This window comes from Ambystoma mexicanum, chromosome 10 (assembly GCF_040938575.1).
Source record: "Ambystoma mexicanum isolate Mex_15411 chromosome 10, UKY_AmexF1_1, whole genome shotgun sequence".
NCBI classification, from domain to species: Eukaryota; Metazoa; Chordata; class Amphibia; order Caudata; family Ambystomatidae; genus Ambystoma; species Ambystoma mexicanum.
The window spans coordinates 1,407,713,299-1,407,733,428 of NC_090932.1; the positions used below are offsets into that span (position 1 = coordinate 1,407,713,299).

General features: G+C 43.9%; 1 protein-coding gene across 4 annotated transcripts in view; it reads right to left on the reverse strand.

The window, feature by feature from the left end:
* USP30 (ubiquitin specific peptidase 30) overlaps positions 1-20,130 on the reverse strand; it is a 1,160,327-nt gene that overhangs the window by 130,661 nt on the left and 1,009,536 nt on the right. For all 4 annotated transcript variants that reach the window (XM_069619452.1, XM_069619450.1, XM_069619451.1 and 1 more), the window contains one exon: positions 7,293-7,404. In XM_069619452.1, coding sequence (XP_069475553.1) covers positions 7,293-7,404 — 112 coding nt within the window. The remainder of the gene's footprint in view (positions 1-7,292; positions 7,405-20,130) is intronic.

Below are 20,130 nucleotides of genomic sequence, written 5' to 3' on the forward strand. Positions count from 1 at the left end.
GATGAGTAACAACAAATGTCTCTGTCAGGATGGTATATCACAGTTTTAGGTTAAAAGGAATTGTAACTTTTTTTCAATAAGCATTCACAATTCTTCTTTGAATGTCACAAACCAATATGAGTTGTTTCTGTTAGATCCACAGATCAGCACTTGCATCAACTACTACCTGGGGTATTCCTCTGCCAGGCCCTTTTTAGGCAACAACTTCTTGTTTACTCGCCTGCCTATCTACTTCTTCACCAAAAAGAACAGAAAAGTGCTTCACTGGTAACATCCAACTTAAAATAACAACAACTTCATTAGACTTCTTTAGCATCAACCTTTAAACAAACTGCAGAGAAACAATGAACCACATTAGTGCTCTTTAAAACTCCTTAGCAACTGTGCTCCTTTCCCTCTGGATACCCTTCTGTAGAAGGGCAGCCTGGTTGCCACCTTTCCTTCCCCTGTGCACCAACAACCAAATAAAGATCAAAAGGTAGTCTCACTTTTCTATTTTGGCTTTATTAATGTAGAGGTCTACCACCTGATGATCTGCGTTTCATAGCACATCAGCAGTACGCCTCACAACCATTAAGCCTTTCACTATTCCCCTCTTGCCTTGAGCACTGTTTGTTATATTGGTATTGATAGTTAATACACTCTTGGCTTGGGTAATGCCTGTAAACTTTTAGACCTTCTACAGCTTCCCAACAGGGTTCCTGGGCTTTCTACAATCTTATGCGCTAATTTACACATTCAATTTGTTTCAACAGGTACCACTTTTGTTGGTTTCGTATAGTTACGTATTCAAAAGTATTGTTACTGCTGCTTTCACTCACTCACGAGTGAAGTGCCCTGCCGTGAACACACCGACAGTGTTGAAGCGCTCCGGAGTCACTTGCAAGCAGTGAACTCACCGGGTAAGTCGCTCCATTACGTTCTGCTCGGTGTACGCAGGTCTTTGGTACTTGTAGCTTCACGCGTTCGGGTGGATAGCCTTCTCTGGTCCTCCGCTGACGCCACTGGGGAATGGAGCCTCTTCTGCTCCGGAGAGGGCCAAGGGCAACCCAGCCACCTGGAACCTCCAAAGAGGGTACACTGCCCTTGCTACTGCTGCTTCCAGCTGCGTGAACCCAACAAAATGGTGTTGGGCAAGCATCTCTTCCTTACGCTTCCGGCGCAACCTCTGCAACAGAGTGTGTTCATCAGGACCCGCCACGGCTTTAGGCGTTTTAATGGTCAAAGCGTCTTCTCACCCCTCAGGCTACCCTCTCAGCTGCAACCACGGTCCGCACTGCTTCTTCCTCTTCCACTGCTTTGCTTCTCGTCTCCATGTCTACACCTGAGGGGGCTTTTTAAGCCTCTCAGTCCCCTTCAGGTGTAGGTCATTTACACTAATTAGGAGACCGCTCCCACAGTAGTGTTCCTCTGGATCCCTCTTCTTCACCCCAGTACTGAGGGAATTATGGAACCTGATGTCCCTGGCAACAAAGTTAGGTTTTCTAACTCTTCCTACTTCGCAATAAGCCATTAAAACATTAGGGTTTTGGGAAAAGTTAAACAGGGGAGGTAACCTCCCACCCCTCCTGACCTGTTTCCTCCCCCATGTGATCCTCCCACAGAACATCACCCCCAGGGGTTGGGATCAGGAAGCGTCGGTCTTCCCCTGGCCACATGAGGAAGGTCCCAGGTTGAAGTTTTGTGTGGGTGAGGGCATTACTGATTCATAACAGCCCCCCACTATAAGCTGCAGTGCTTCAATGATGCTGTTCCTAGCCAGACAATAAAATGTCAGGATGTGGGGTCTGTAAGTGCCCATAAGGATGGTCTGCATTTGGGGATGGTGAGCCTCCAATATCCCTCCTTGCTGTTGGGCACTCTGTTGCAGAATGGCTTCATATCTCCTGGCTTCACAAAGAAAGTACATCTATTCAATGTGAAGGGACATGGTTCCACCTTGCTGCATGGTGGTATGTGTGCCTGGGGGAGGCCCTTTTGTGGGTCAGGGGCTTCACCTTTGTGATTTAGCCTCACCTGGCACTCACATTACCAACTCCTTTTAAGTAGGAGCTAAATGATGAAGGTGCTTTTGTTATTATTGTGAACTTAGAACCGTGCAGTAATTACCGGATGTATACTTTCTGGTTTAAAAAATCTGGTACTTATCAGATGCTGTATGTGACAGCTACAGCATGTGTTAACTACAACTTCATCTGGTATTTTCACATATGGCAGCGGACTCTGAAAGAGGTGCAGCAGTAAAACATCCTGCATTTGGAAATACCGCAGGTTTTACTATCACACCTAGCTTATAATGGGGCCCTAACATTTCACATTTCAGAGATTCAGAGTCTCAGAGAGGGAATATTCCAAGTACATCTATTAAAAACAAAATCATGGATAAAAATGGGTTTCTTGTGTGGTAAAGGTTACTGCAAATTGTGATGAATTGAGAGAATTAGTTCCTTCTCCCGAGGAGGAGCCCCCCTTTGAGGATAGGGAGGTGAGCCCGCTTTGCAACATTCTCCCTAGGGGTCGAGGCAAGTGGGAATCTCACCGGGAGAGACTCCCCCTTTGGTGAGAAGGACTCCCATTCCTGTGAGGAACTCCCTGCTGCCCTCCAGATGATAGCCTATATGGAATTATGCAACTTCAAATTAGCACAAGTTCCATAACTGGGACATAGCAAAAATTGATTTATACAATTTCCAAACATAAAAAGACCCTCTCTCTAAGTAAAAAATTCAGAATAACTGTGCTGAGTTTGCTTGAAAAGGAGGACAGGACAAAGTGAGAACAAGAGAGCGAGATAGAGAGAGGGAGCGAGGGAGAGACGCAAGCTGGGGAAGGCCCCTGTATAGAGAACGTCAGAGGAAGGCGGAGCAAACACAGACCGCACAGCCTGCGAATTTCAGAAGGGCTTTGGAGAGGAGCTGGAGACACTGATGGGTCAGCGTGTGCAAGGAAGCTGAAGCTGGGAAGAACGGAGCAGAAAGCTTGGTGGTGGCGTGACTGCGCAGGAAGCGTGATGGACAGGCTGTCCCATCAACTATGCCGATACCACTACACTGATGAACCGACTCATAATGATACCAAGACGCCGGGAAGGAGAAGGAAAGGTTGCTGAAGCAGATGTCACAGAGAACAAACACAAACTACGAGAATGAAAAAGAAGGCCCCACACACCTACTGGTACCAGCAACCTTCCCCCTCGAGACTGAACGTAAAGGGAAGAACGGGAATACCAGGAAGGAAAAAGGCACTTGTTATAGGATCAGATATACATGTCCCAGCACAAATGACGAGACTGTGAAAATCCCATTAATGAAATGGAACTGTACTAAAGTGGTAAAGACAAGCCTAGAATCTACACAGAGGGAGAGAAAAACAGGAACATTGATCATTGGGAAAAAGGGAAAATAAGCCAGCGCCTTAGAAGCACAAATTGGAAAACAACAGAGAGAGATAATTGAGCACCAAAAACCTGAGGGATCCCCAGGATAAACTGCATACAAAGAAGTCCTGAGAAGGATAAGTTGACTCATAACTGTAGGGAAATCCAAAGTCTCAGAGGAAAAGATACATCACAAATCTCAGTATCCTATAGGAAAGAGAAAAGGATTCCGGCTAGAACCAAGCAACCATTAATAAAAGGAGATAGAAAGACTATCAATCCCATCAGAGAGTTACAGCAACTAATACGAGAGATCACGAGAGACTATTTGAGAATTGCATACTAATCAGGAAAAGAGAAAGAAGAGAAGACAAGTGCAGAAGCACAACCAACAAATTACATACGCCCAGTAATGTGCTTTCTACTAGATGGTCCTCCTACAAATTCCTCATCTTTGATATACCGATAACCTGCTTGCAGCATGGGAAACTTTTTCAACAGCAGAGGGCACCGTGGGTCATCGAGTCGAAAATCCCTCAGCGGCTTCCGTTCCAATGCTCGGACGTGATGCAGACATTGCTATAAATCTCATGCACTGCCGTTACCTCAGTTCTAGTTTTTCCTCCCTTTCGCACAGCCGACTTGAGTAAACATAACCTGCATGGGCATTGAAAAAGAGAGAAGTATATATTAACAAATTCCCCCACAGTCCGAGGGGTAGGTTGGAAGGGTGATGAGGAATTTGTGGGAGGAACATCTAGTAGATAGAACATTACCAGGGCTAAGTAATGTGTTCTTCTAATGGATTGTGTCCTCCCACAGCTTCCTCTTCTTTGATAGACTCCCATAGCAGTTGGACAGAAGGAGGTGGAACCAGTGGAGTTTGTTACTGGTTTATGTTATGCAAAACAGGTTTCTCAAACCTAGCATCCTGACCAGACAAGGTATGCAAGCAGTAATGATTTGAGAAGGTGTGTATCGAAGACCAAGTTGCAGCATTACAGATGTACTGCAATGGTACACGTCTTTGTAGAGTCAAAGTGGTCGCAACACCTCTTGTAGAATGTGTCCTTAAATTTTCAGGTACACCTGTCCCAGCCAAAGAATAACATTCTGAAATGCACAGAATGATCCAGTGTGACAAGGTCTGTTTATGTACAGCTTGACTCAGTCTGTGTCCGGTGTAACCAACAAAGAGTTGATTGTCTTGCCTGATGTTTGCCATCCTGCCAATATAAAAACGTAAAGCCCTTTTATGGTCAAGTCTATGCAACCACTCTTCCTCTATCCTCTATGGAAGGATGAGGATGTGTATAGAATGCCACCAGGGTAAACTTTTGTGTCATGTGAAATTCAGACATCACCTTGGGAAGGAAGGAGGGACTAACCTGAAGACTACCTTCTCCTTGTAAAATGTAGTGAAAGGAGGGTTACATGAAAAAGCCTGTAGGTCACTCACTGTGCAAGCAGAAGTGATGGCCACCAGGAAAATTGCCTTGAATGCCAATAATCTGAGTGTAGAGGAATGGAGAGGCTCCAATGAATCACCCATTAAAAATGCCAAAACCATGTAAATACCCCAAGCCGGGACTAGGAAAGGGACTGGTGGGAAAATATCTGTCAGTCCCTTGAGGAACTGAATGACAATGGGTATCTCAAATTAAGAGCCTTTTTCTGGAGTGCGTTTAAAGATGGATAACGCTGCCAGATATCCCGTGGCTGTAGTCATCTGTAGCTCCTGATGGGAGAGGTGTAGCAGAAAAGAAAGCACTGCAGGTGTATCACAAGCAAAAGGAGCAATGTCTTTAGCTCTACCCCAGCTGCAAAATGCATTCCAATGGCATCAGTATAGTGCCCTTGTTGGCGGACTTCTAGCAGAAAGCAACACCTCCATAACGTCTTCCGGGAGGTCCCAATCTTTGTATCTTAACCTCTCAGAAACCAGGCATGAAGGTTCAGAGTTGTGATTCCTGGCTGAAGAAGACGGCCTCCCTCTTGTGAGAGCAGGTCTGCTCTTTGGGGAAGATGGAATGGATGGCAGATGGACATATCCAGAAGTTCTGGGTACCACGTCCTCCTGGCCCAATCCGGAGCAATCGGGATCATGGACTTCCTCAACTTTCTAATGACATGAGGAATGACGGGGATTGGTGGGAACACGTACAGCAGTGGAGAAACGCAGTCCACCACAAACGTGTACCTCAGATCTCCTCTCTGAGGAAATTCCTTGGAGCAGAACAGGTTGCATTTCCTGTTGGTACTGGACACAAACAGATCCAGTGGTGTTCCTTTTTGCAGTGCCCAAAACCAGAGCTGCCTTGCCTCCCTGCACAGTGGTAGTGACCCTACACCTCCTCCTTTGTTTAGGTAAAGCATGTCTACTGTGTTGTTCGTCATTATCAGGACGTTCTTCCTCTGTATGGACAGCAAAATGGCCATCAAGGCCTGCCCTCAACTATAAAAGGTTTATGTGTACTTTGGGTTCTGATTTGGAGCAGATACTGCCGATAGTAAGATCCTCCATGTGAGTTCACCATCCCGTGAGGGAAGAATCCTTGACTATTGTCATCTCCGGCCAGGGTTGCCAAATAGGTTCCCCCATCATCACATTCTCCTTGCAGGCCCATCACAAGAGATCCTGAGCGACCTTGCTTGGGACCTGAAGAAGGTCCGTCACCCTGCCTAAGAATTGTGGCCATTGGGATCCGAGGGCCAACTGGAGGCCCAACCTTAGGTGCTTGTCACAATCTGCAACATATGTTGAGCACTCATCTCGGTAGGCAAACCCAGCCTTCCCACAGGAAGAATCTAGGAATGTTCCAATGAACTGCAGCTTTTGGGAAGATGTCACCTGGGACGTCTTGAAGTTGAGGGAGAAACCCAGCTTGTGGAGAGAGTAGCAGCTGGTGCTGAGATGTTCCAGAGCCTACTCCGGAGAAATAGATTACACCGGTGATCAACTATTCGGCCCAAAGGCTGAATATACGTTATTCTGCATGTTTCTACACTTTACATTCAGATGCTGATTAATAAGTATTATAGTTCATGCTATTCCATTAGTGCACCATAATATTACTACACACCATATTTATGCACGACATTGATCCACTTATCATGCATTTCAAAGTATGGTTATTAATTTACCTCTCCCTTTTCTTCTTCATTTGATTTCCTAAATCCTTTTTTGTCACACTAATTGAGCTATTATTTCTGCCTCCTAATTTGCATGGTAGAATTTCACATCAACCTTCAACAACACTGCAGACTTCTAGTGGGTTCTATAAAACACACAGTTGACTTTACCAAATGGACCAAACTGTAGAGTACTTGCATCGGATTATGTTCTAATGAAAACACCAAAGAGTTGAAATAATTCAACTACCTGGACTCAAAGACATAAGCTACCTTGACTTTTCAACAACGCTTAACTTCTTAACGACCTATCCTCATTTGTTTCGTTCTGTGTACTTTATCATTGTGTATGTACTGTAGAACACATTCACATGTCTGTTCAACACGGGTGAAGTTATAACTCATAATTAATCATGATTTTAAATGTCTTTTCAAATGAATTGAAGACTGATTAACAAATAATAGTATTTAAATGTATAATTTAAACACAGTACAGTATAACCATTCCATTAAAATGCTGTAAATATTAAAATTGTGATATTAATTTCCCTGCCATAGATGCCCCTTCTTAAGGAGAGGTACTGTACCCAACTCGAGGCACAAATGACTGATTTTGTACCAACATTTAAGATAGGAAACACAAGATGGAATAAGAAGCCCTGGTATATTTCTAAAGCATCATGACATATGGGACATGATTCGACATTTGATAGTCAGTGGCTGGCGGTTTAAAAAATGATACTGGCTCACTTACACAATCATTAGATACACAAATTTGGATTACCTGTAGTCAGGAATTACTTTCAGTGTAGTAGGGGTTAACGGTAAAGAGAACAATGATGGTGAAAATGCTCCATTCGTAAACAATGTCTTCGAGGTATTAGGGTGAGTCAGTTCTAAAACAAAAATGTTTGATTATAGAAACAAATACACACTGCAACAAACTGTTTATTCATACAGTCTTACAAACACATTAATCACATTCATCAGTCTAATGGTGGAATGTGATCTTACCTCCTCTTCAGAACGGAAATATTAAGGTAGACACATTTCAATGACTGCCAACAAATGCAATCGACTAGTTAGACCTCATTCTGAGGCCAGCACAGAGCTGTTAATTGTGGGAAGGTGGTTATCAATGTGCAAAATGCACACTGAATCACATCCAGCACCAACACCCATAGTGTCCATGCCAAGCCTTGGAAGAAACTGAATGCGTGAATGATAGGATAGGACTACGGCATGTCTACTCCTACTTCTCATTGACTGGGTTTTAACATAGGTAAGTAGGTAGGTTTTGAAAGGTACAATGGCTCACTGTATGGTCTAAGCAAAGGGTGCTCATAGGAAAAACATACATGGAAAAAGATAGGCAGGAAGATGGAAGTAGGAGAAAAAAGGCAGTAAAACTTCTCCGGTATCCCATCATACAGTGGAATGGTAGTGCGTAGGAAAAGCATAAAGGAACTCAGATTGAATGCGACTTTAAGTGAATTCAAATAAAAATGAAAATGAGAAAAAACATACTGATTTAACAGAACTAGGCCTTATATTCAATGCACCGGACTGGTATAGTTAGAGAATCCATTTTGAATTACTTATATCCTGTCAAAACGGAGTTTCAAAACATGGCTCAGAGAAGCAGTGTTTTATTTGCATTCTAGCTTACTGCAGCTTTCCCACACGTTTATGTAAACTTGCTTACTCTGCCAAGAGGAAGTTTATGTTGTGAAACTGCTTCAAATGACTAGTGATAAAGTGTGTGCTTCAACTGAATAATGAACGCACATCTGCACTGGCATCTCTGGAAGGCGGTAGGAGTGACCTTGCTAGGAATAAAATAAGCAATGCTGCATAGCAATTTGCTATGCAATTCTGTAGGTTAGCTAATTGAACTGACACTTGTGTAGCAGATTTAAATTACCCTGTTCAATGAAAGCACAAGTCACTCTGCATTCCTCTCTTGGCCTGTGGGATCTCTCCACCCTCTTCTCTCTGCAAGTTCAAAGGGGCGAACGGAGAGAGAGTGCCGCATACATCATCTCCTCCACTACAATTAGCAAAGGCCTGTCTTTGGGTAGGTAATCCAGATTATACTTTTACTAAACCAACTATATCCTGTTTGGCAAAGACCAGTATGTGTTAACTTTATTTTGTTTTTAAAGACAGTCCTGCAATTCCATTCCTAAAAATGTAAGTTGATACATAATGCATACTTACAGTATTGCTACTATAAACCACTGTATTGTCTGTTTTTCATTGACCTTTAGGTTAGTGTAGCTAAATGTCATACTGTCAAATGTATTTAATTTTGTTGGGGAAGGTGCATCATATTGATGAGTGAACACTTTTGAAAATATACATGATCACACAGCCAAATGCTTTTGATGGCAAAACTAGTTCTGTGACCTGCTGGTTACAGTTATCTGTGAAACAGGTGCTCAACCCAGGAGCTGATCCCAATTTCCTTGACATTGCATCTTATCACCCTGTTGCTGTATTGCAACGGCCCTGAAAATGAGATGGACACAAACTACAAAATGCCACCTAGTTTGCCCAGTTCTCTGCCTGCTATGCCATCCACTCTGCTTACTCTCTTACTTTCCCATTTCATAATATACAAAGCTGACTAGATGTTTACACTACATGGTGATCAATAGTTCCATCCAGTTTGTACATCTACAGATCTATTACAATACCATGCACTGTAGTTAGCCTACAGAGCTCACTTTGCTCTATGGTTAAAATTGCATTATATATTACCACCTGCAGGAGAGGCTGTGAACACACGCGGAATCTGCAACTAGCTGCCTGCATTTCATGACTTCACTCTGTCCTTGGAGGCAGTGCCCCAAGACAAGTTTCCACTGGAGTGCCACACCTCGACTTCTCCACCCCTTCCCATTCTCCTCTACGCCTCCTGGCTCACATCCATATCCTGGAAATAGTTATTTCCAATTGCGGACATGGGTAATTTCTTTTTAAGGGAAGAAGGAATTCCGCAAAGCCTGATATGATATGACAGGTTATTTTTAACGCACTTAATACCCAGAGGTTTCTAAGCACTGACCCGGGGATCGAACCTGTGGTGCTCCGTGACGTCTTGTTTCTAAGGCGAGCACGTTGGCCCTGAGCTATCCTCCCAAGACGCCTGGTTCCTTAAATACTAACAAAAAGGTTTCAACACCCCAGATGGAGCTTAAAGTGCTAGTAGCGATAAATAACGCTTTCATGGGTGCACAGACCTGGATTTCTGTGCTTTGGCTTACCTGGCTTGGGCTTGAGGACCTTTAGAGGCTTTGCCCTCCCAGGCAAGTAATAATTAAGGCTATATTGAAAACCATTGATATTAATCACAGGCAAGGGCCATCTTGTCCACCTGAAGTTGACGATTAGCCTGCTAGCCACAACACCATACTATGTAGTAAGTTTCGGGTTACGACTTTCCTTTGTGAACATTTTGATATACAAAACTTCTGTTATTTTCGTTACACAGCAAATGATGGGTCAAGCATGCAATACTGGGGCACTGCCCAGTGCAGCACCGACTGTACCCAGTTGCACAGAGCCTTTCACTGAAACCTGTTTTCAGAGCCTTTTTATCATATTGTATTCATTCATGCAGATAACATTTACATTTTACAGACACTCATTTCACTTATGTCTTACTTCAGCAATATACATAAATGGTGTATTGTTACTCATTTTATGTCTTGGGTACAAATAACGTCCGGTAACATTAAAAATATCAGCACAAAATTGCTAATCAAATAAGTTTGTTTGCTAATCAAGAACATTTTAATTAGCAAACTCTTGTAATACATTTTTGAAAACGAATGTATGCATTGACTTGAGAGATCAGAGCTGCCCACATAGAGGTCCAATGTGGAAGGAGTAAAATCCTCCCTAGTCATAAAATCTTTCACTGGTTTTGTTCGAATCAATGTGTTAAGTATATATAAGTTGTTTTATGTGCAGGTTAACACAGCTTCTGTATTGGTCTGGAGATTGTGTTCTGCAGTGCTGCTATTAAATATTTACCAAACTAACTTTACCCAAGATTTGAGTACTGGGTTCAATTTCTTCTACAGTGGTTACGTCTTTGTTTTTCTGTGATATTAGGCAAACAAGGTAGACCGTATAATCCACCTTGTCCTTAATTGGTTGACGTGTAGGGAGGCTTGTTCACGAAAGTAATCAAGATACCCATTATGGAGATCAAGGACTACAAGTTAGTAACATTTTCTTCACAGTTGTATTTACATTAATACCCATTAATATTCATGAGCATTAAATAGAACAGCAGGGTATTTGCCAATGGGGAAAAGTGGAAAAATATGACGAGGTGGATAACTTTTCCCCTTTACGAAAGGTTTCTCAAAAGATACCTGCACTGCTTTTCAGGATACGGTTTAGCATCAGAATCCAGACAATGCTTGGCAAAGCTTGGATAGAATTCCATGTTGTGGCCTTGTAAATCTTGTATAACAGGAAATTCATCAGAGCGTTAATGTGAGCGGTTATCCTTCTCATGAAATGAGCCAATAGCCTGCCTGGGATTGATTGGTTTACTTTCTGGCAATGAAATAAGAAACAGGAGAGTATCCATCTGGAAAACGAAAAAGGACTGCTCATTCCTTTTTCACTGGGTGATAATTGAGAAAGACTGGTTTTATTTTTTTTTTTGTTTTTTTAAACACTTTATTAAGTTTGCAATGAACAACAACAACTACCAATAAAGTAAACAATGTCTCACAGTAAAGCGTCACAACTTAATTTACAGAACAATATAAGCATCATGCATCTTCAATCTGTCATAATAGCTTTATCCTGCGAAACATAACAGCAAACTGACAAATATACACAGAACACCACAAGAGACAACACAAGTGGGGCGAAGAGAAAAAAAAGAAAAAAAAATACAAAAAAACACCATCACCTCTGCCTTATCCCCCTTTCCTTCTCAGATGACATATCCACCAGATAAGCTCCACTGTCACATTAATCATAAAGAGCCAAAAATGGGCCCCATAACATTATGTATTCCTCACCTTTATCTTTATTTTCCAATGAAACCTTATCATACTGTGATAGAATATGCAACTCCGTTAACCACTCCTCGACATTAGGCTTTTTCCACTTTTTCCAAATTCTGAGAATTAATTTAATTGCTACCATCACTGCCCTATCAATCCAATAAGTACATTTTCTAGAACGCACACATCTATTTTTATGCGACAATAGAACTATATTAGCTGCAGACCTTTGTAAGTTTATTCCATAAATCAGATCTATCCTATCAATGACATCCCGCCAATACAATTGCACTCTCGGACATTCCCACAGTAAATGTAACAGGGTGCCTCTACCAATGTCACAGCACCAGCATAAATGGTTTTGATTTTCTAATCCCTGCAATCTTCTCTAAGCAGTAGTGGATAGCTTTTTTCACAACTAAGATATGAAGTTCCAGTTCCAATGAAGACCATTAATTTGAGAAGAAAGGGAGATTAGGACGTGGATTGATGGATATGGAAATCAGAAACAACCTTTGGCAAGAATTTGTGGTGTGTTCAAAGAACCACTTTACTGCAGTGGAAAAAACATTCATGTGAAAGCTTTGATTTCACTCAATCTTCTAGATGATGTAATTGCTACTAGAGGTTACCTTCCAGGTCAGCTTCAAGGACGATATTTAGCATCAATGGAGGGGAAATGTCTCCTTACCAGAGGATGGACTTTTCTGAGTTTGAGAAGGCGATTTCCTATAAGCAGTGAATTGCAACCTGCTCTTTTAAGGCTGCGTAAGAGGTCAGCCTTTCCGTTCTCACTGGCATCTTGGGAATAAATGCTTCCACTTGAAGGTGTAAGGCGCTCTGGTAGATGGTCTCTGAGCCTCTGAGAATGTTTATGTATTTATTGATCAAAAAAGAATTCCTCAGCAACCCGGCCCGTTGATAACTGCAAGCAGAGCCAAGTAGAGCCGCAGCATTTTATATTTTTAACAGTGGTGAAAAGTGTGTTCCTCAACTGCTTACGGCATCCGTCTGAGTTTTCGGCACCTCCATTGATTGCTCTTCCGTTACTTATTCCTGGCCAGAAGCCTATGCCATATTGTGTGGCATTCCAGAGACAAACGATTGGATTACAGGTTTGGTAGAATTTCAGTGGCAAATCCACCTGAATACCACAAAACGGAATTACCATTACCGCCACTTGGTCCTGCGGAATTACCACTGGATTAAGTGGTGGTATTAGTCCCCATTTAAGGAGACCATAGGACTCCATGGGGATTTCAGCAAAGTTAACACTGGCAGTAATTCTGCCGAAATGGCTGTTTTTTGGCAGTAAGGTGGTGGAATTACCTCCAGCATTTTGCATCATTGCTTCTTCTCCTCAGTCACTTGCTTCCTTGACAGACAACACCTGATACATGGTGCAGAGTTTTCCACAAACTAAACCGTTCCAGTAACAATATTAAGCCATAAGTACATTTCAGCCAAAGACTGGGTGCTGACAAATTTAAAGCGGAAACAGCAGGTGCAGAAAACCCAAGGTTAGAAAGTAACTCCCTGCATTCATGACACCGTACGACATTGCAACAATGTATTGTATTGAGTTATACTAATGAGAAGATGTAGAGTGTAAAATGGCAAAAATGTAAAAGCAGCATTGCATTTCATCAATGATCACATCATTCCTTATAAATTATGGAACTGCATCAGCAGAAAATGCAAAACATATGTTTGAGAAAATGGGTTGAAAGGGTGACTTTTTATTTAAACTGCCAAATGTGCATATATTCAACATCACAAATACCTTATTATGTACATGGCAAAATATGGGGGTTTCTATTGGCTTATACTTTGTCATTACAACAGAAGAGATAGGTCTTTCAGGCATACAGAAACACATCTGATTCGTCTTGTAGCAATGCTGGTTAATTTTCCAGTATATTCACTGAAAAACTTCGTTCTTCACTTCCGCCCTGCATACAGGTTCCCATGTGGGGGAGGTCAAGACTCCTATGAGACCTGCCTTTACCTTGTGGATAACAAGTGTTTGCCTTTGATCATGAAAACCCCAATAGAGCCCCTTTGAAAAGGCCCAACCTGTTAATGAGCAGCCCCCACCTTTGGCAATTCATCCAAAGGAGAAGATTTATTTATAAATACAGTTTAAATTGCGCAAATGCATTTCCTAGTCTACTGGCCTACTGGCTGATAACTATCAGGCCTGTTCTTCTAAGGCCTAGCTTCAAACTGACTTTATTTCCATTACTGTGTCCCTTTTAACATTATGGAAGGCATTGAACCTGACCAGATAATGCTTAATGGAAACCTAAACAAAGGAGGCCCTGTGTCAGTGGGTCCAGGTTAATTATTGGCTAAAAGGCCTGCTAACATCGATTTCATTATCCACAGAAATTAAACTATGGTTAGAACTCTCCTTAGGAAACTATGGACCATTTAAATTAACATTACACTGGCATTTAAAAACAGATTTTGATATAAATCCTCATCAAATTCAGTTACAAACAAGCTGAAAGGTCTGTTTTACAGCTGAAAATCTTCTCTTTCATAGGATACTAAATAGAATTCTAAAAGATTTTTAATAATTAATAAAACCTTTAATATTCATAACTTTATATCTGACAGCTAAGCCGCATTTCCCGATGTGCGTTTGGGCCAGGGGATTACAGAAATCCATGTTGTATCTATGTGGCATGTTGCTTCAAGAAAATAAAGCATACAATTGGGTTTACATTTAAAAGTATAAAGAGCAGATTGACACAACCTTTGTCTTTTGACATGTGCAGAAATTGTATTCAACAAATGAAGATTGGGGGGGGGTTCTGGTATGGGAGTCTTGTGAATATTGGGCAAGCCAATGGAAGGACTTGGCCAAATAAGGTGTGCAGCATCATAATGACTTAAGCGTGGGGGGGACATTGCACATTTGAAAAAGCAGGAACACACAGGAAATAGTGCACGCTGACTTTGGAATTTAAAGTTCCAAAGGGGATGGATTAATATGAGAGACCACCTGAAGAGTGGTCCAGTAATATGCTTCTCACTGAGAGTGAGGTCCTGTTTCCACCCTCCTGGCCATCTGTTGTTCTCCTGCACATGTGGAGTTTCTGCCTGGCTGCTGACCATTCCATCAGGTAGGTGCACTTTCTGTGCATTACTGCACCTCCAGGGGAATTATTAATCCTGAAAAATCGAAATTGGGGAAAAAAAGAGAAGAAAAAAAAAAAAAAATGAAATTTGCATAAATTTGTTGGAAAGGACTGTTTTATTTGGCATTTTCATTGTGCTGCCATTTTATGACCTTTTTATATGTGGAGCTGCCTTGCTATTTTGAAAGAACAAGTGTTTTACCACTATTGCCTGCTTATTTTACCCTTTTTTGGCCCTTCCAAGATGGCCACCGTGGTTTTCTTTGTTGTGTAGGCAGACTGTGCTGAACCACCTCTCCCTGTGCTGCACTCCCATTGGTTGCTGAGTGTTTTCTTCCATCCAATCAGGGACTGTCAGGCTTCAGCCGGCCCTCCCAGCAAAGGCCCACTTCTAAGGCCCCTGTCTGCTCCCCGTCTGCTTCCGTAACGCTAAATTGGGTCCTCCCTGCACCTTAACCACAATGATGCGGCCACCTCACTCCACTAAGAAATCCAGACTGTCTTGACTTTGCCTCCTCCAGAACTATGGGTTAATTCCATCCTTAAGGACTCACTCCTACCGCCTTTGACTATCACTATTCTTTCTGCTTGTTACTCCCACGTTGTCATCCTGATGCGCAGTGCTTCCTAAAACCCTTTGCGAACATCCGATTCCAAGATTGAAAAGTCAAATCTTGCTGTTTTTGCTTTGTTCTAAAAAGTCAAATCTTGCTGTTTTTGCTTTGTTCTATAGAGTCAAATCTTGCTGTTTTTGCTTTGTGCTAAAAAGTAAAATATTGCTGTTTTTGCTTTGTGCTAAAAAAAAAAAAAATCAAATCTTGCTGTTTTTGCTTTGTGCTAAAAAGTCAAATCTTGCTGCCCATTGCGAAATTCTCTGTATTTTGCTTGTATAATGTTTCTTCTCTGTAACTTGCCAGCCCAGGGACCTCACCACTCTCTTTTGTCCCACACCTACCTGCCTTATCCCCCCCAATATCTCCATCCTCTCCTCGCTTCCACCCCAATGGCGCTTTCTGTTTCTCCTATCTTTTCCAACTGCTTCTCCATTGACTATCCTTCCCTCCTCACTAAGTCTGGTAGGAAGAAGTTAAAAAAGGATATCTTGGCCTCTAACCTCGGTCTTCTCATCGCCGACACCTACTCCAATGCTTCCGCCAGATAGACCCTAACCGACATCCTCTTTGTCGTTCCTTCGCTAGATCTGTGGACTCCTCATATGGTCTCTGTGATCTGCCCTATCTCTTCCTCTTTAATGATGGCACTCGTTGGAAATTTCTCATGGCTTCCTTCGACTCCTCTAAAGTCATCATTAATGTATACCTTAATAGCACTGTCATGGTCCAAGGCCCTCAGGCCAATCTCCTCCTCTTTGATAGGTGCTTCCCTCGCCTCATCAATTTCCTCTCATATTCTGCTGCCCCTCCTCTCCCCCCTTGGCTACCTTTCCCTCTCTCTCCTCCGCCTCCTCTGCCCCTCCTAGGGCTCTTTCTCCTCAGCAGGGCGTACCTCTGATCTGTACCCCTCCCGGAAGGTCTTTAAGGCTGGCAACCTTCTTCATATTGCCACTCTCAACTCTCGCTCTGCTGTCAAACACCCCTCTGACATCTGCCACCTCCTTGAAGAACTAGACCTTGATGTCCTTGGTCTTACTGAGACATGGTCCACGGCCAGCTCTGTCACAAGCTTTGACACTCTCCTCCCTGATGGCTACAAGATCCGCTCAGCACCCAGATCCTCCCGGTCCAGTGGGGGGGGGGTAGCCCTGACCTTTCCTGAGTGGATTCCTGCCTCTATCATTGCCACTCAGACCTACTCCTCTTTTGAATGCCTTGTCTGTAGGCTTTCTCTCTTGCCTACCCATTTTCTTACTGTGGTTACCATCTACCGGCCTCCTGGTCAAATCACCTCATTTCTCTCTGAGCGGGCAGACCTCTCCTCCTCCCTCCTGGCCTCTACCACTCAACTCCTCCTCCTCGGTGACCTCAATATACATTTAGACTCTCCTTGCTCCTCCTCTGTACTCTTCCGTGACCTCTGCGACTCCCTCTCCCTGTCCATCCTCCCCTCTGGCCCGACTCACTCTGCAGGGCACACACTCAATGTCTTGATCTCCTCTGACCTCCCTCTCTCCATCCCTCTGACCACTCCTCTCTCCAGGAGCGATCACTCCCTCCTCTCCTCTCATCTCTCCCTCTCTTCCCCCAAGCCAAGCCTACCCCCTACCTTCTCGGACATCCGGCCCACAAAGCGAGTGTCTGTTGATGCTTTTGCCGTCACTTTCTCTCCCCCCCCTCCACCTTTGGCTCTCTCACATCCTGACACAGCCCTGTCTCTGCTCTACTCTTCAATTTCTGATACTCTTGATGCTCTTGCCCATGTCATGAGGATCCGTTTGAAGTCCAAAGCCAAGTGCAATTCCTGGTATGACTCTGACTTAGCTACACTTAAACGTAAGTGTAGGGCGGCTGAGAGGAAATGGAGGACTTCCTGTTCATCCTCTGACAAACTGGTCTGTCGCCTGCTCCAAAGGCAGTACCGACTCTCTGTCCTCACCAAGAAGAGAGTCCACATTCAAGCCTGTGTCTCTGCGGCATCTAACAACTCTTTAAAATCTGCAAGGAGCTGGCCAACCATGCTGCAGTCTCTACCCCTCCTATTGCCTCCCAGGCTCTTTGCAATGCCCTTGCCTCTCACTTAATGTAAAAAACCCGGGACATCCTGTCCACCCTCTCCACCCACACCCCTCCCCATCTGTGCTTGCTGACCCTCCTTTAGCCACCCCCCCACCATCCTTCTCGTCCTTTCCTCTTTGCTTTCCTGACGAGGTCACTAGACAAGTCTGATCTATGAAAGCCCATCAAGGACCACATGGACACCCTTGCTCCGGCCCTTGCTGATTTTTGCAACCACTCCTTTGCCTCGGATCCTTCCCCTCCCCTTTGTAGCACTTCTTTGTGCAACCTCTTCTCAAGAAACCCACAGCTGTTCCTTCTTGTCCAGCTAACTATCGCCCAATTTCCATTACTCCCTTTCTTGGCAAACTCCTGGAAAAGTTGTCCATCTCTCAGCTTAACCTTGATTCCAATTCTGTTGGCTGTCTCCATGACCACCAGTCTGGCTTCAGAGCTGCCAGAAGCACTGAAACCGCTCTCCTGAACATCCGTGAAGATCTGCTCTCCAACCTTGACTCTAACATTCCCTCTGTCCTCATCCTCTTCGATCTCTCTTCTGCCTTCAACACGGTCAACCATACCATCCAGCTCAACCGTCTCTGTGAAAATCTAGGTATCACTGATCAGGCTCTGGCCTGGCTGACCTCTTTCCTCTCAGATCGACCCTCCCAGGTCCACCTTGGGTCCTTCCTTTCATCTATCTTCCTCCCTACCTGTGGTGTTCCCCAGGGGTCTAACCTCTCGCCCTGGCTTTTCAACCAGTACCTGGCAACTCTCGCCCACTGCATTGTCACTTTCTGCTCAAATTTCGAGTGCTACGCTGACACTCTACTCATTTTCAAGCTGCCCCCTGCCACCTCCTCTCCTCTCCCTCTCTCATCTCTGATTGCCTAACTGTCATTCAAGATTGGTGTGCCGCCAATGATCTTTGTCTGAATGCCAGCAAGACGGAGATCCTCCTCATCGGCACACCTTCACCATCCTTTCCCCTCACTCTCTGGCCAGACTTCCTTTGCCCTCCTCATACCCCCACCTGCAAGGCTAAGAACCTCAGGGTCATCTTTGACTCCACCCTTTCCTTCTCCGCCCACATCTCTGAGGTCTCTAAAAAGTCAAATTTCTGACTGCACCTCCTCAGAGGTACTCTGCCTTTCCTCTCCTTCCCCCAGAAGCTCATGGTATCCCAAGCTCTGGTTCGCTCTAGCTTGGACTATTGTAACAGCCTCTTTCTAAATCTACCTGCCTCTACTCTTCGCCCTCTGCAACTAATCCAGAACAGGACTGCAAGACTTGTCCTGGCCTCAAGCCCTGGGATCGTATCTCTCCAGCTCTGAAATCTCTCCATTGGCTCCCAATGGATGCAAGGATTAAATTCAAAACCCTCTGCATTGTCCACTAGGCTTTCTGGGGCCTGGGTCCAAAGTACCTTTAGCTATCCCTCCGCAAATACCTTCCCTCTCGAGATCTTCGCTCCTCTACCTCCAACTCCCTCAGGGTCAGTCGTTTTTCAAAGAAACAAGCTAGGGGTAGATCTCTGTCTTCGGCTGGGGCCTCCCTCTGGAACAGCCTCCCAGCCACTCAAACTTGAGAAGAACCATCTCCGGTTCCGGAAGCACCTCAATACCTTCCTCTTTTCTTCTGCCTTTGCTCCCCCTCTCCCCTGCTGATCTGTTCTCTCTTGGCACTGTGCACCTGGCCACCCTCTGTGCTCCGGGTCCAGGTACCTGGTCACCCTGCCACCCTACCGCACTACCTCCGGGCCACCCCTTGCACTGGGGTCTGTATCTGCACCCATACAGCCCCCCCTTTTTCTTCCTGCACTTATCAGACCTACCCTGTCTGCTGCCTTAAACCTAGCACTTGCAAATTGCTGGCTGCACTACCACTGTTTGTTGCCTTTATTATTTATTTATTGCTATTTAAATCTGTTTCTCCTCTGCTTCGCACTTTCCACTTCTCCCCACTTCCATGCACTTTTCCCCTCCCCCTCTCCCATGCACTTGCGCGTTCTTAATGTCACTGGGCCTAGTAAGATCGCTGTTTTGTTCTCCCCTGTTCCCCTCCCTTGCCTTGTCGCGCTCTGGAACACTTGTGTAGGAGTGCAATAGAAATAAAATATCAATATCAAGACTCCTCTTCCAGGCAGAAAAGGGGAACCTGAGGCAGTTCTGGCTTCATGGAAGCAGATCAGATGGGGCTTTGCTGGCTGGATGATTTCCAATCTGAGTGGGTCCAGACTGATCCCACAAATTGAAAAGACCATTTCAAAGTGAACATGAGAAGTCCTCAAATTAAATGGTACATGCGCTTTAAAACAAATGTTTTGCTAAATCCCAGAAGGTCTGGAAAGGGTGCTTCTAAAATACATTGATGTAATGGGGAATGCATCATGCATTTTCACTGCATTTAAAATCAAGTGAGCTGTCATTTCAATCTAACCCAAATTAAAATTCTCGGCTGTGTGCGCAGTGTGATATAGCCTGCATGCAGCCCTTTGTAAGTAATAATCCCACAAAATAGTTCCCATACCGTTTCCACAGATATAGTTAACATTGAGCTAAGATTCGAAGACGTGCATGCCATAGCCTAATGAAGATATGCTTCATAATGTGTTAGCTGTGAAGGCCATAGATCTAAAATTAAATTAATTTAGAAATGAGAGCAAATGTAATGGTGTTATTTCTACTTCCATAGAAAATGATGCAATTTTAAATGCCATGCAACCTCTCACAAAAGAATCGTGTGCCAGTGGGACACGATCTGCAAAA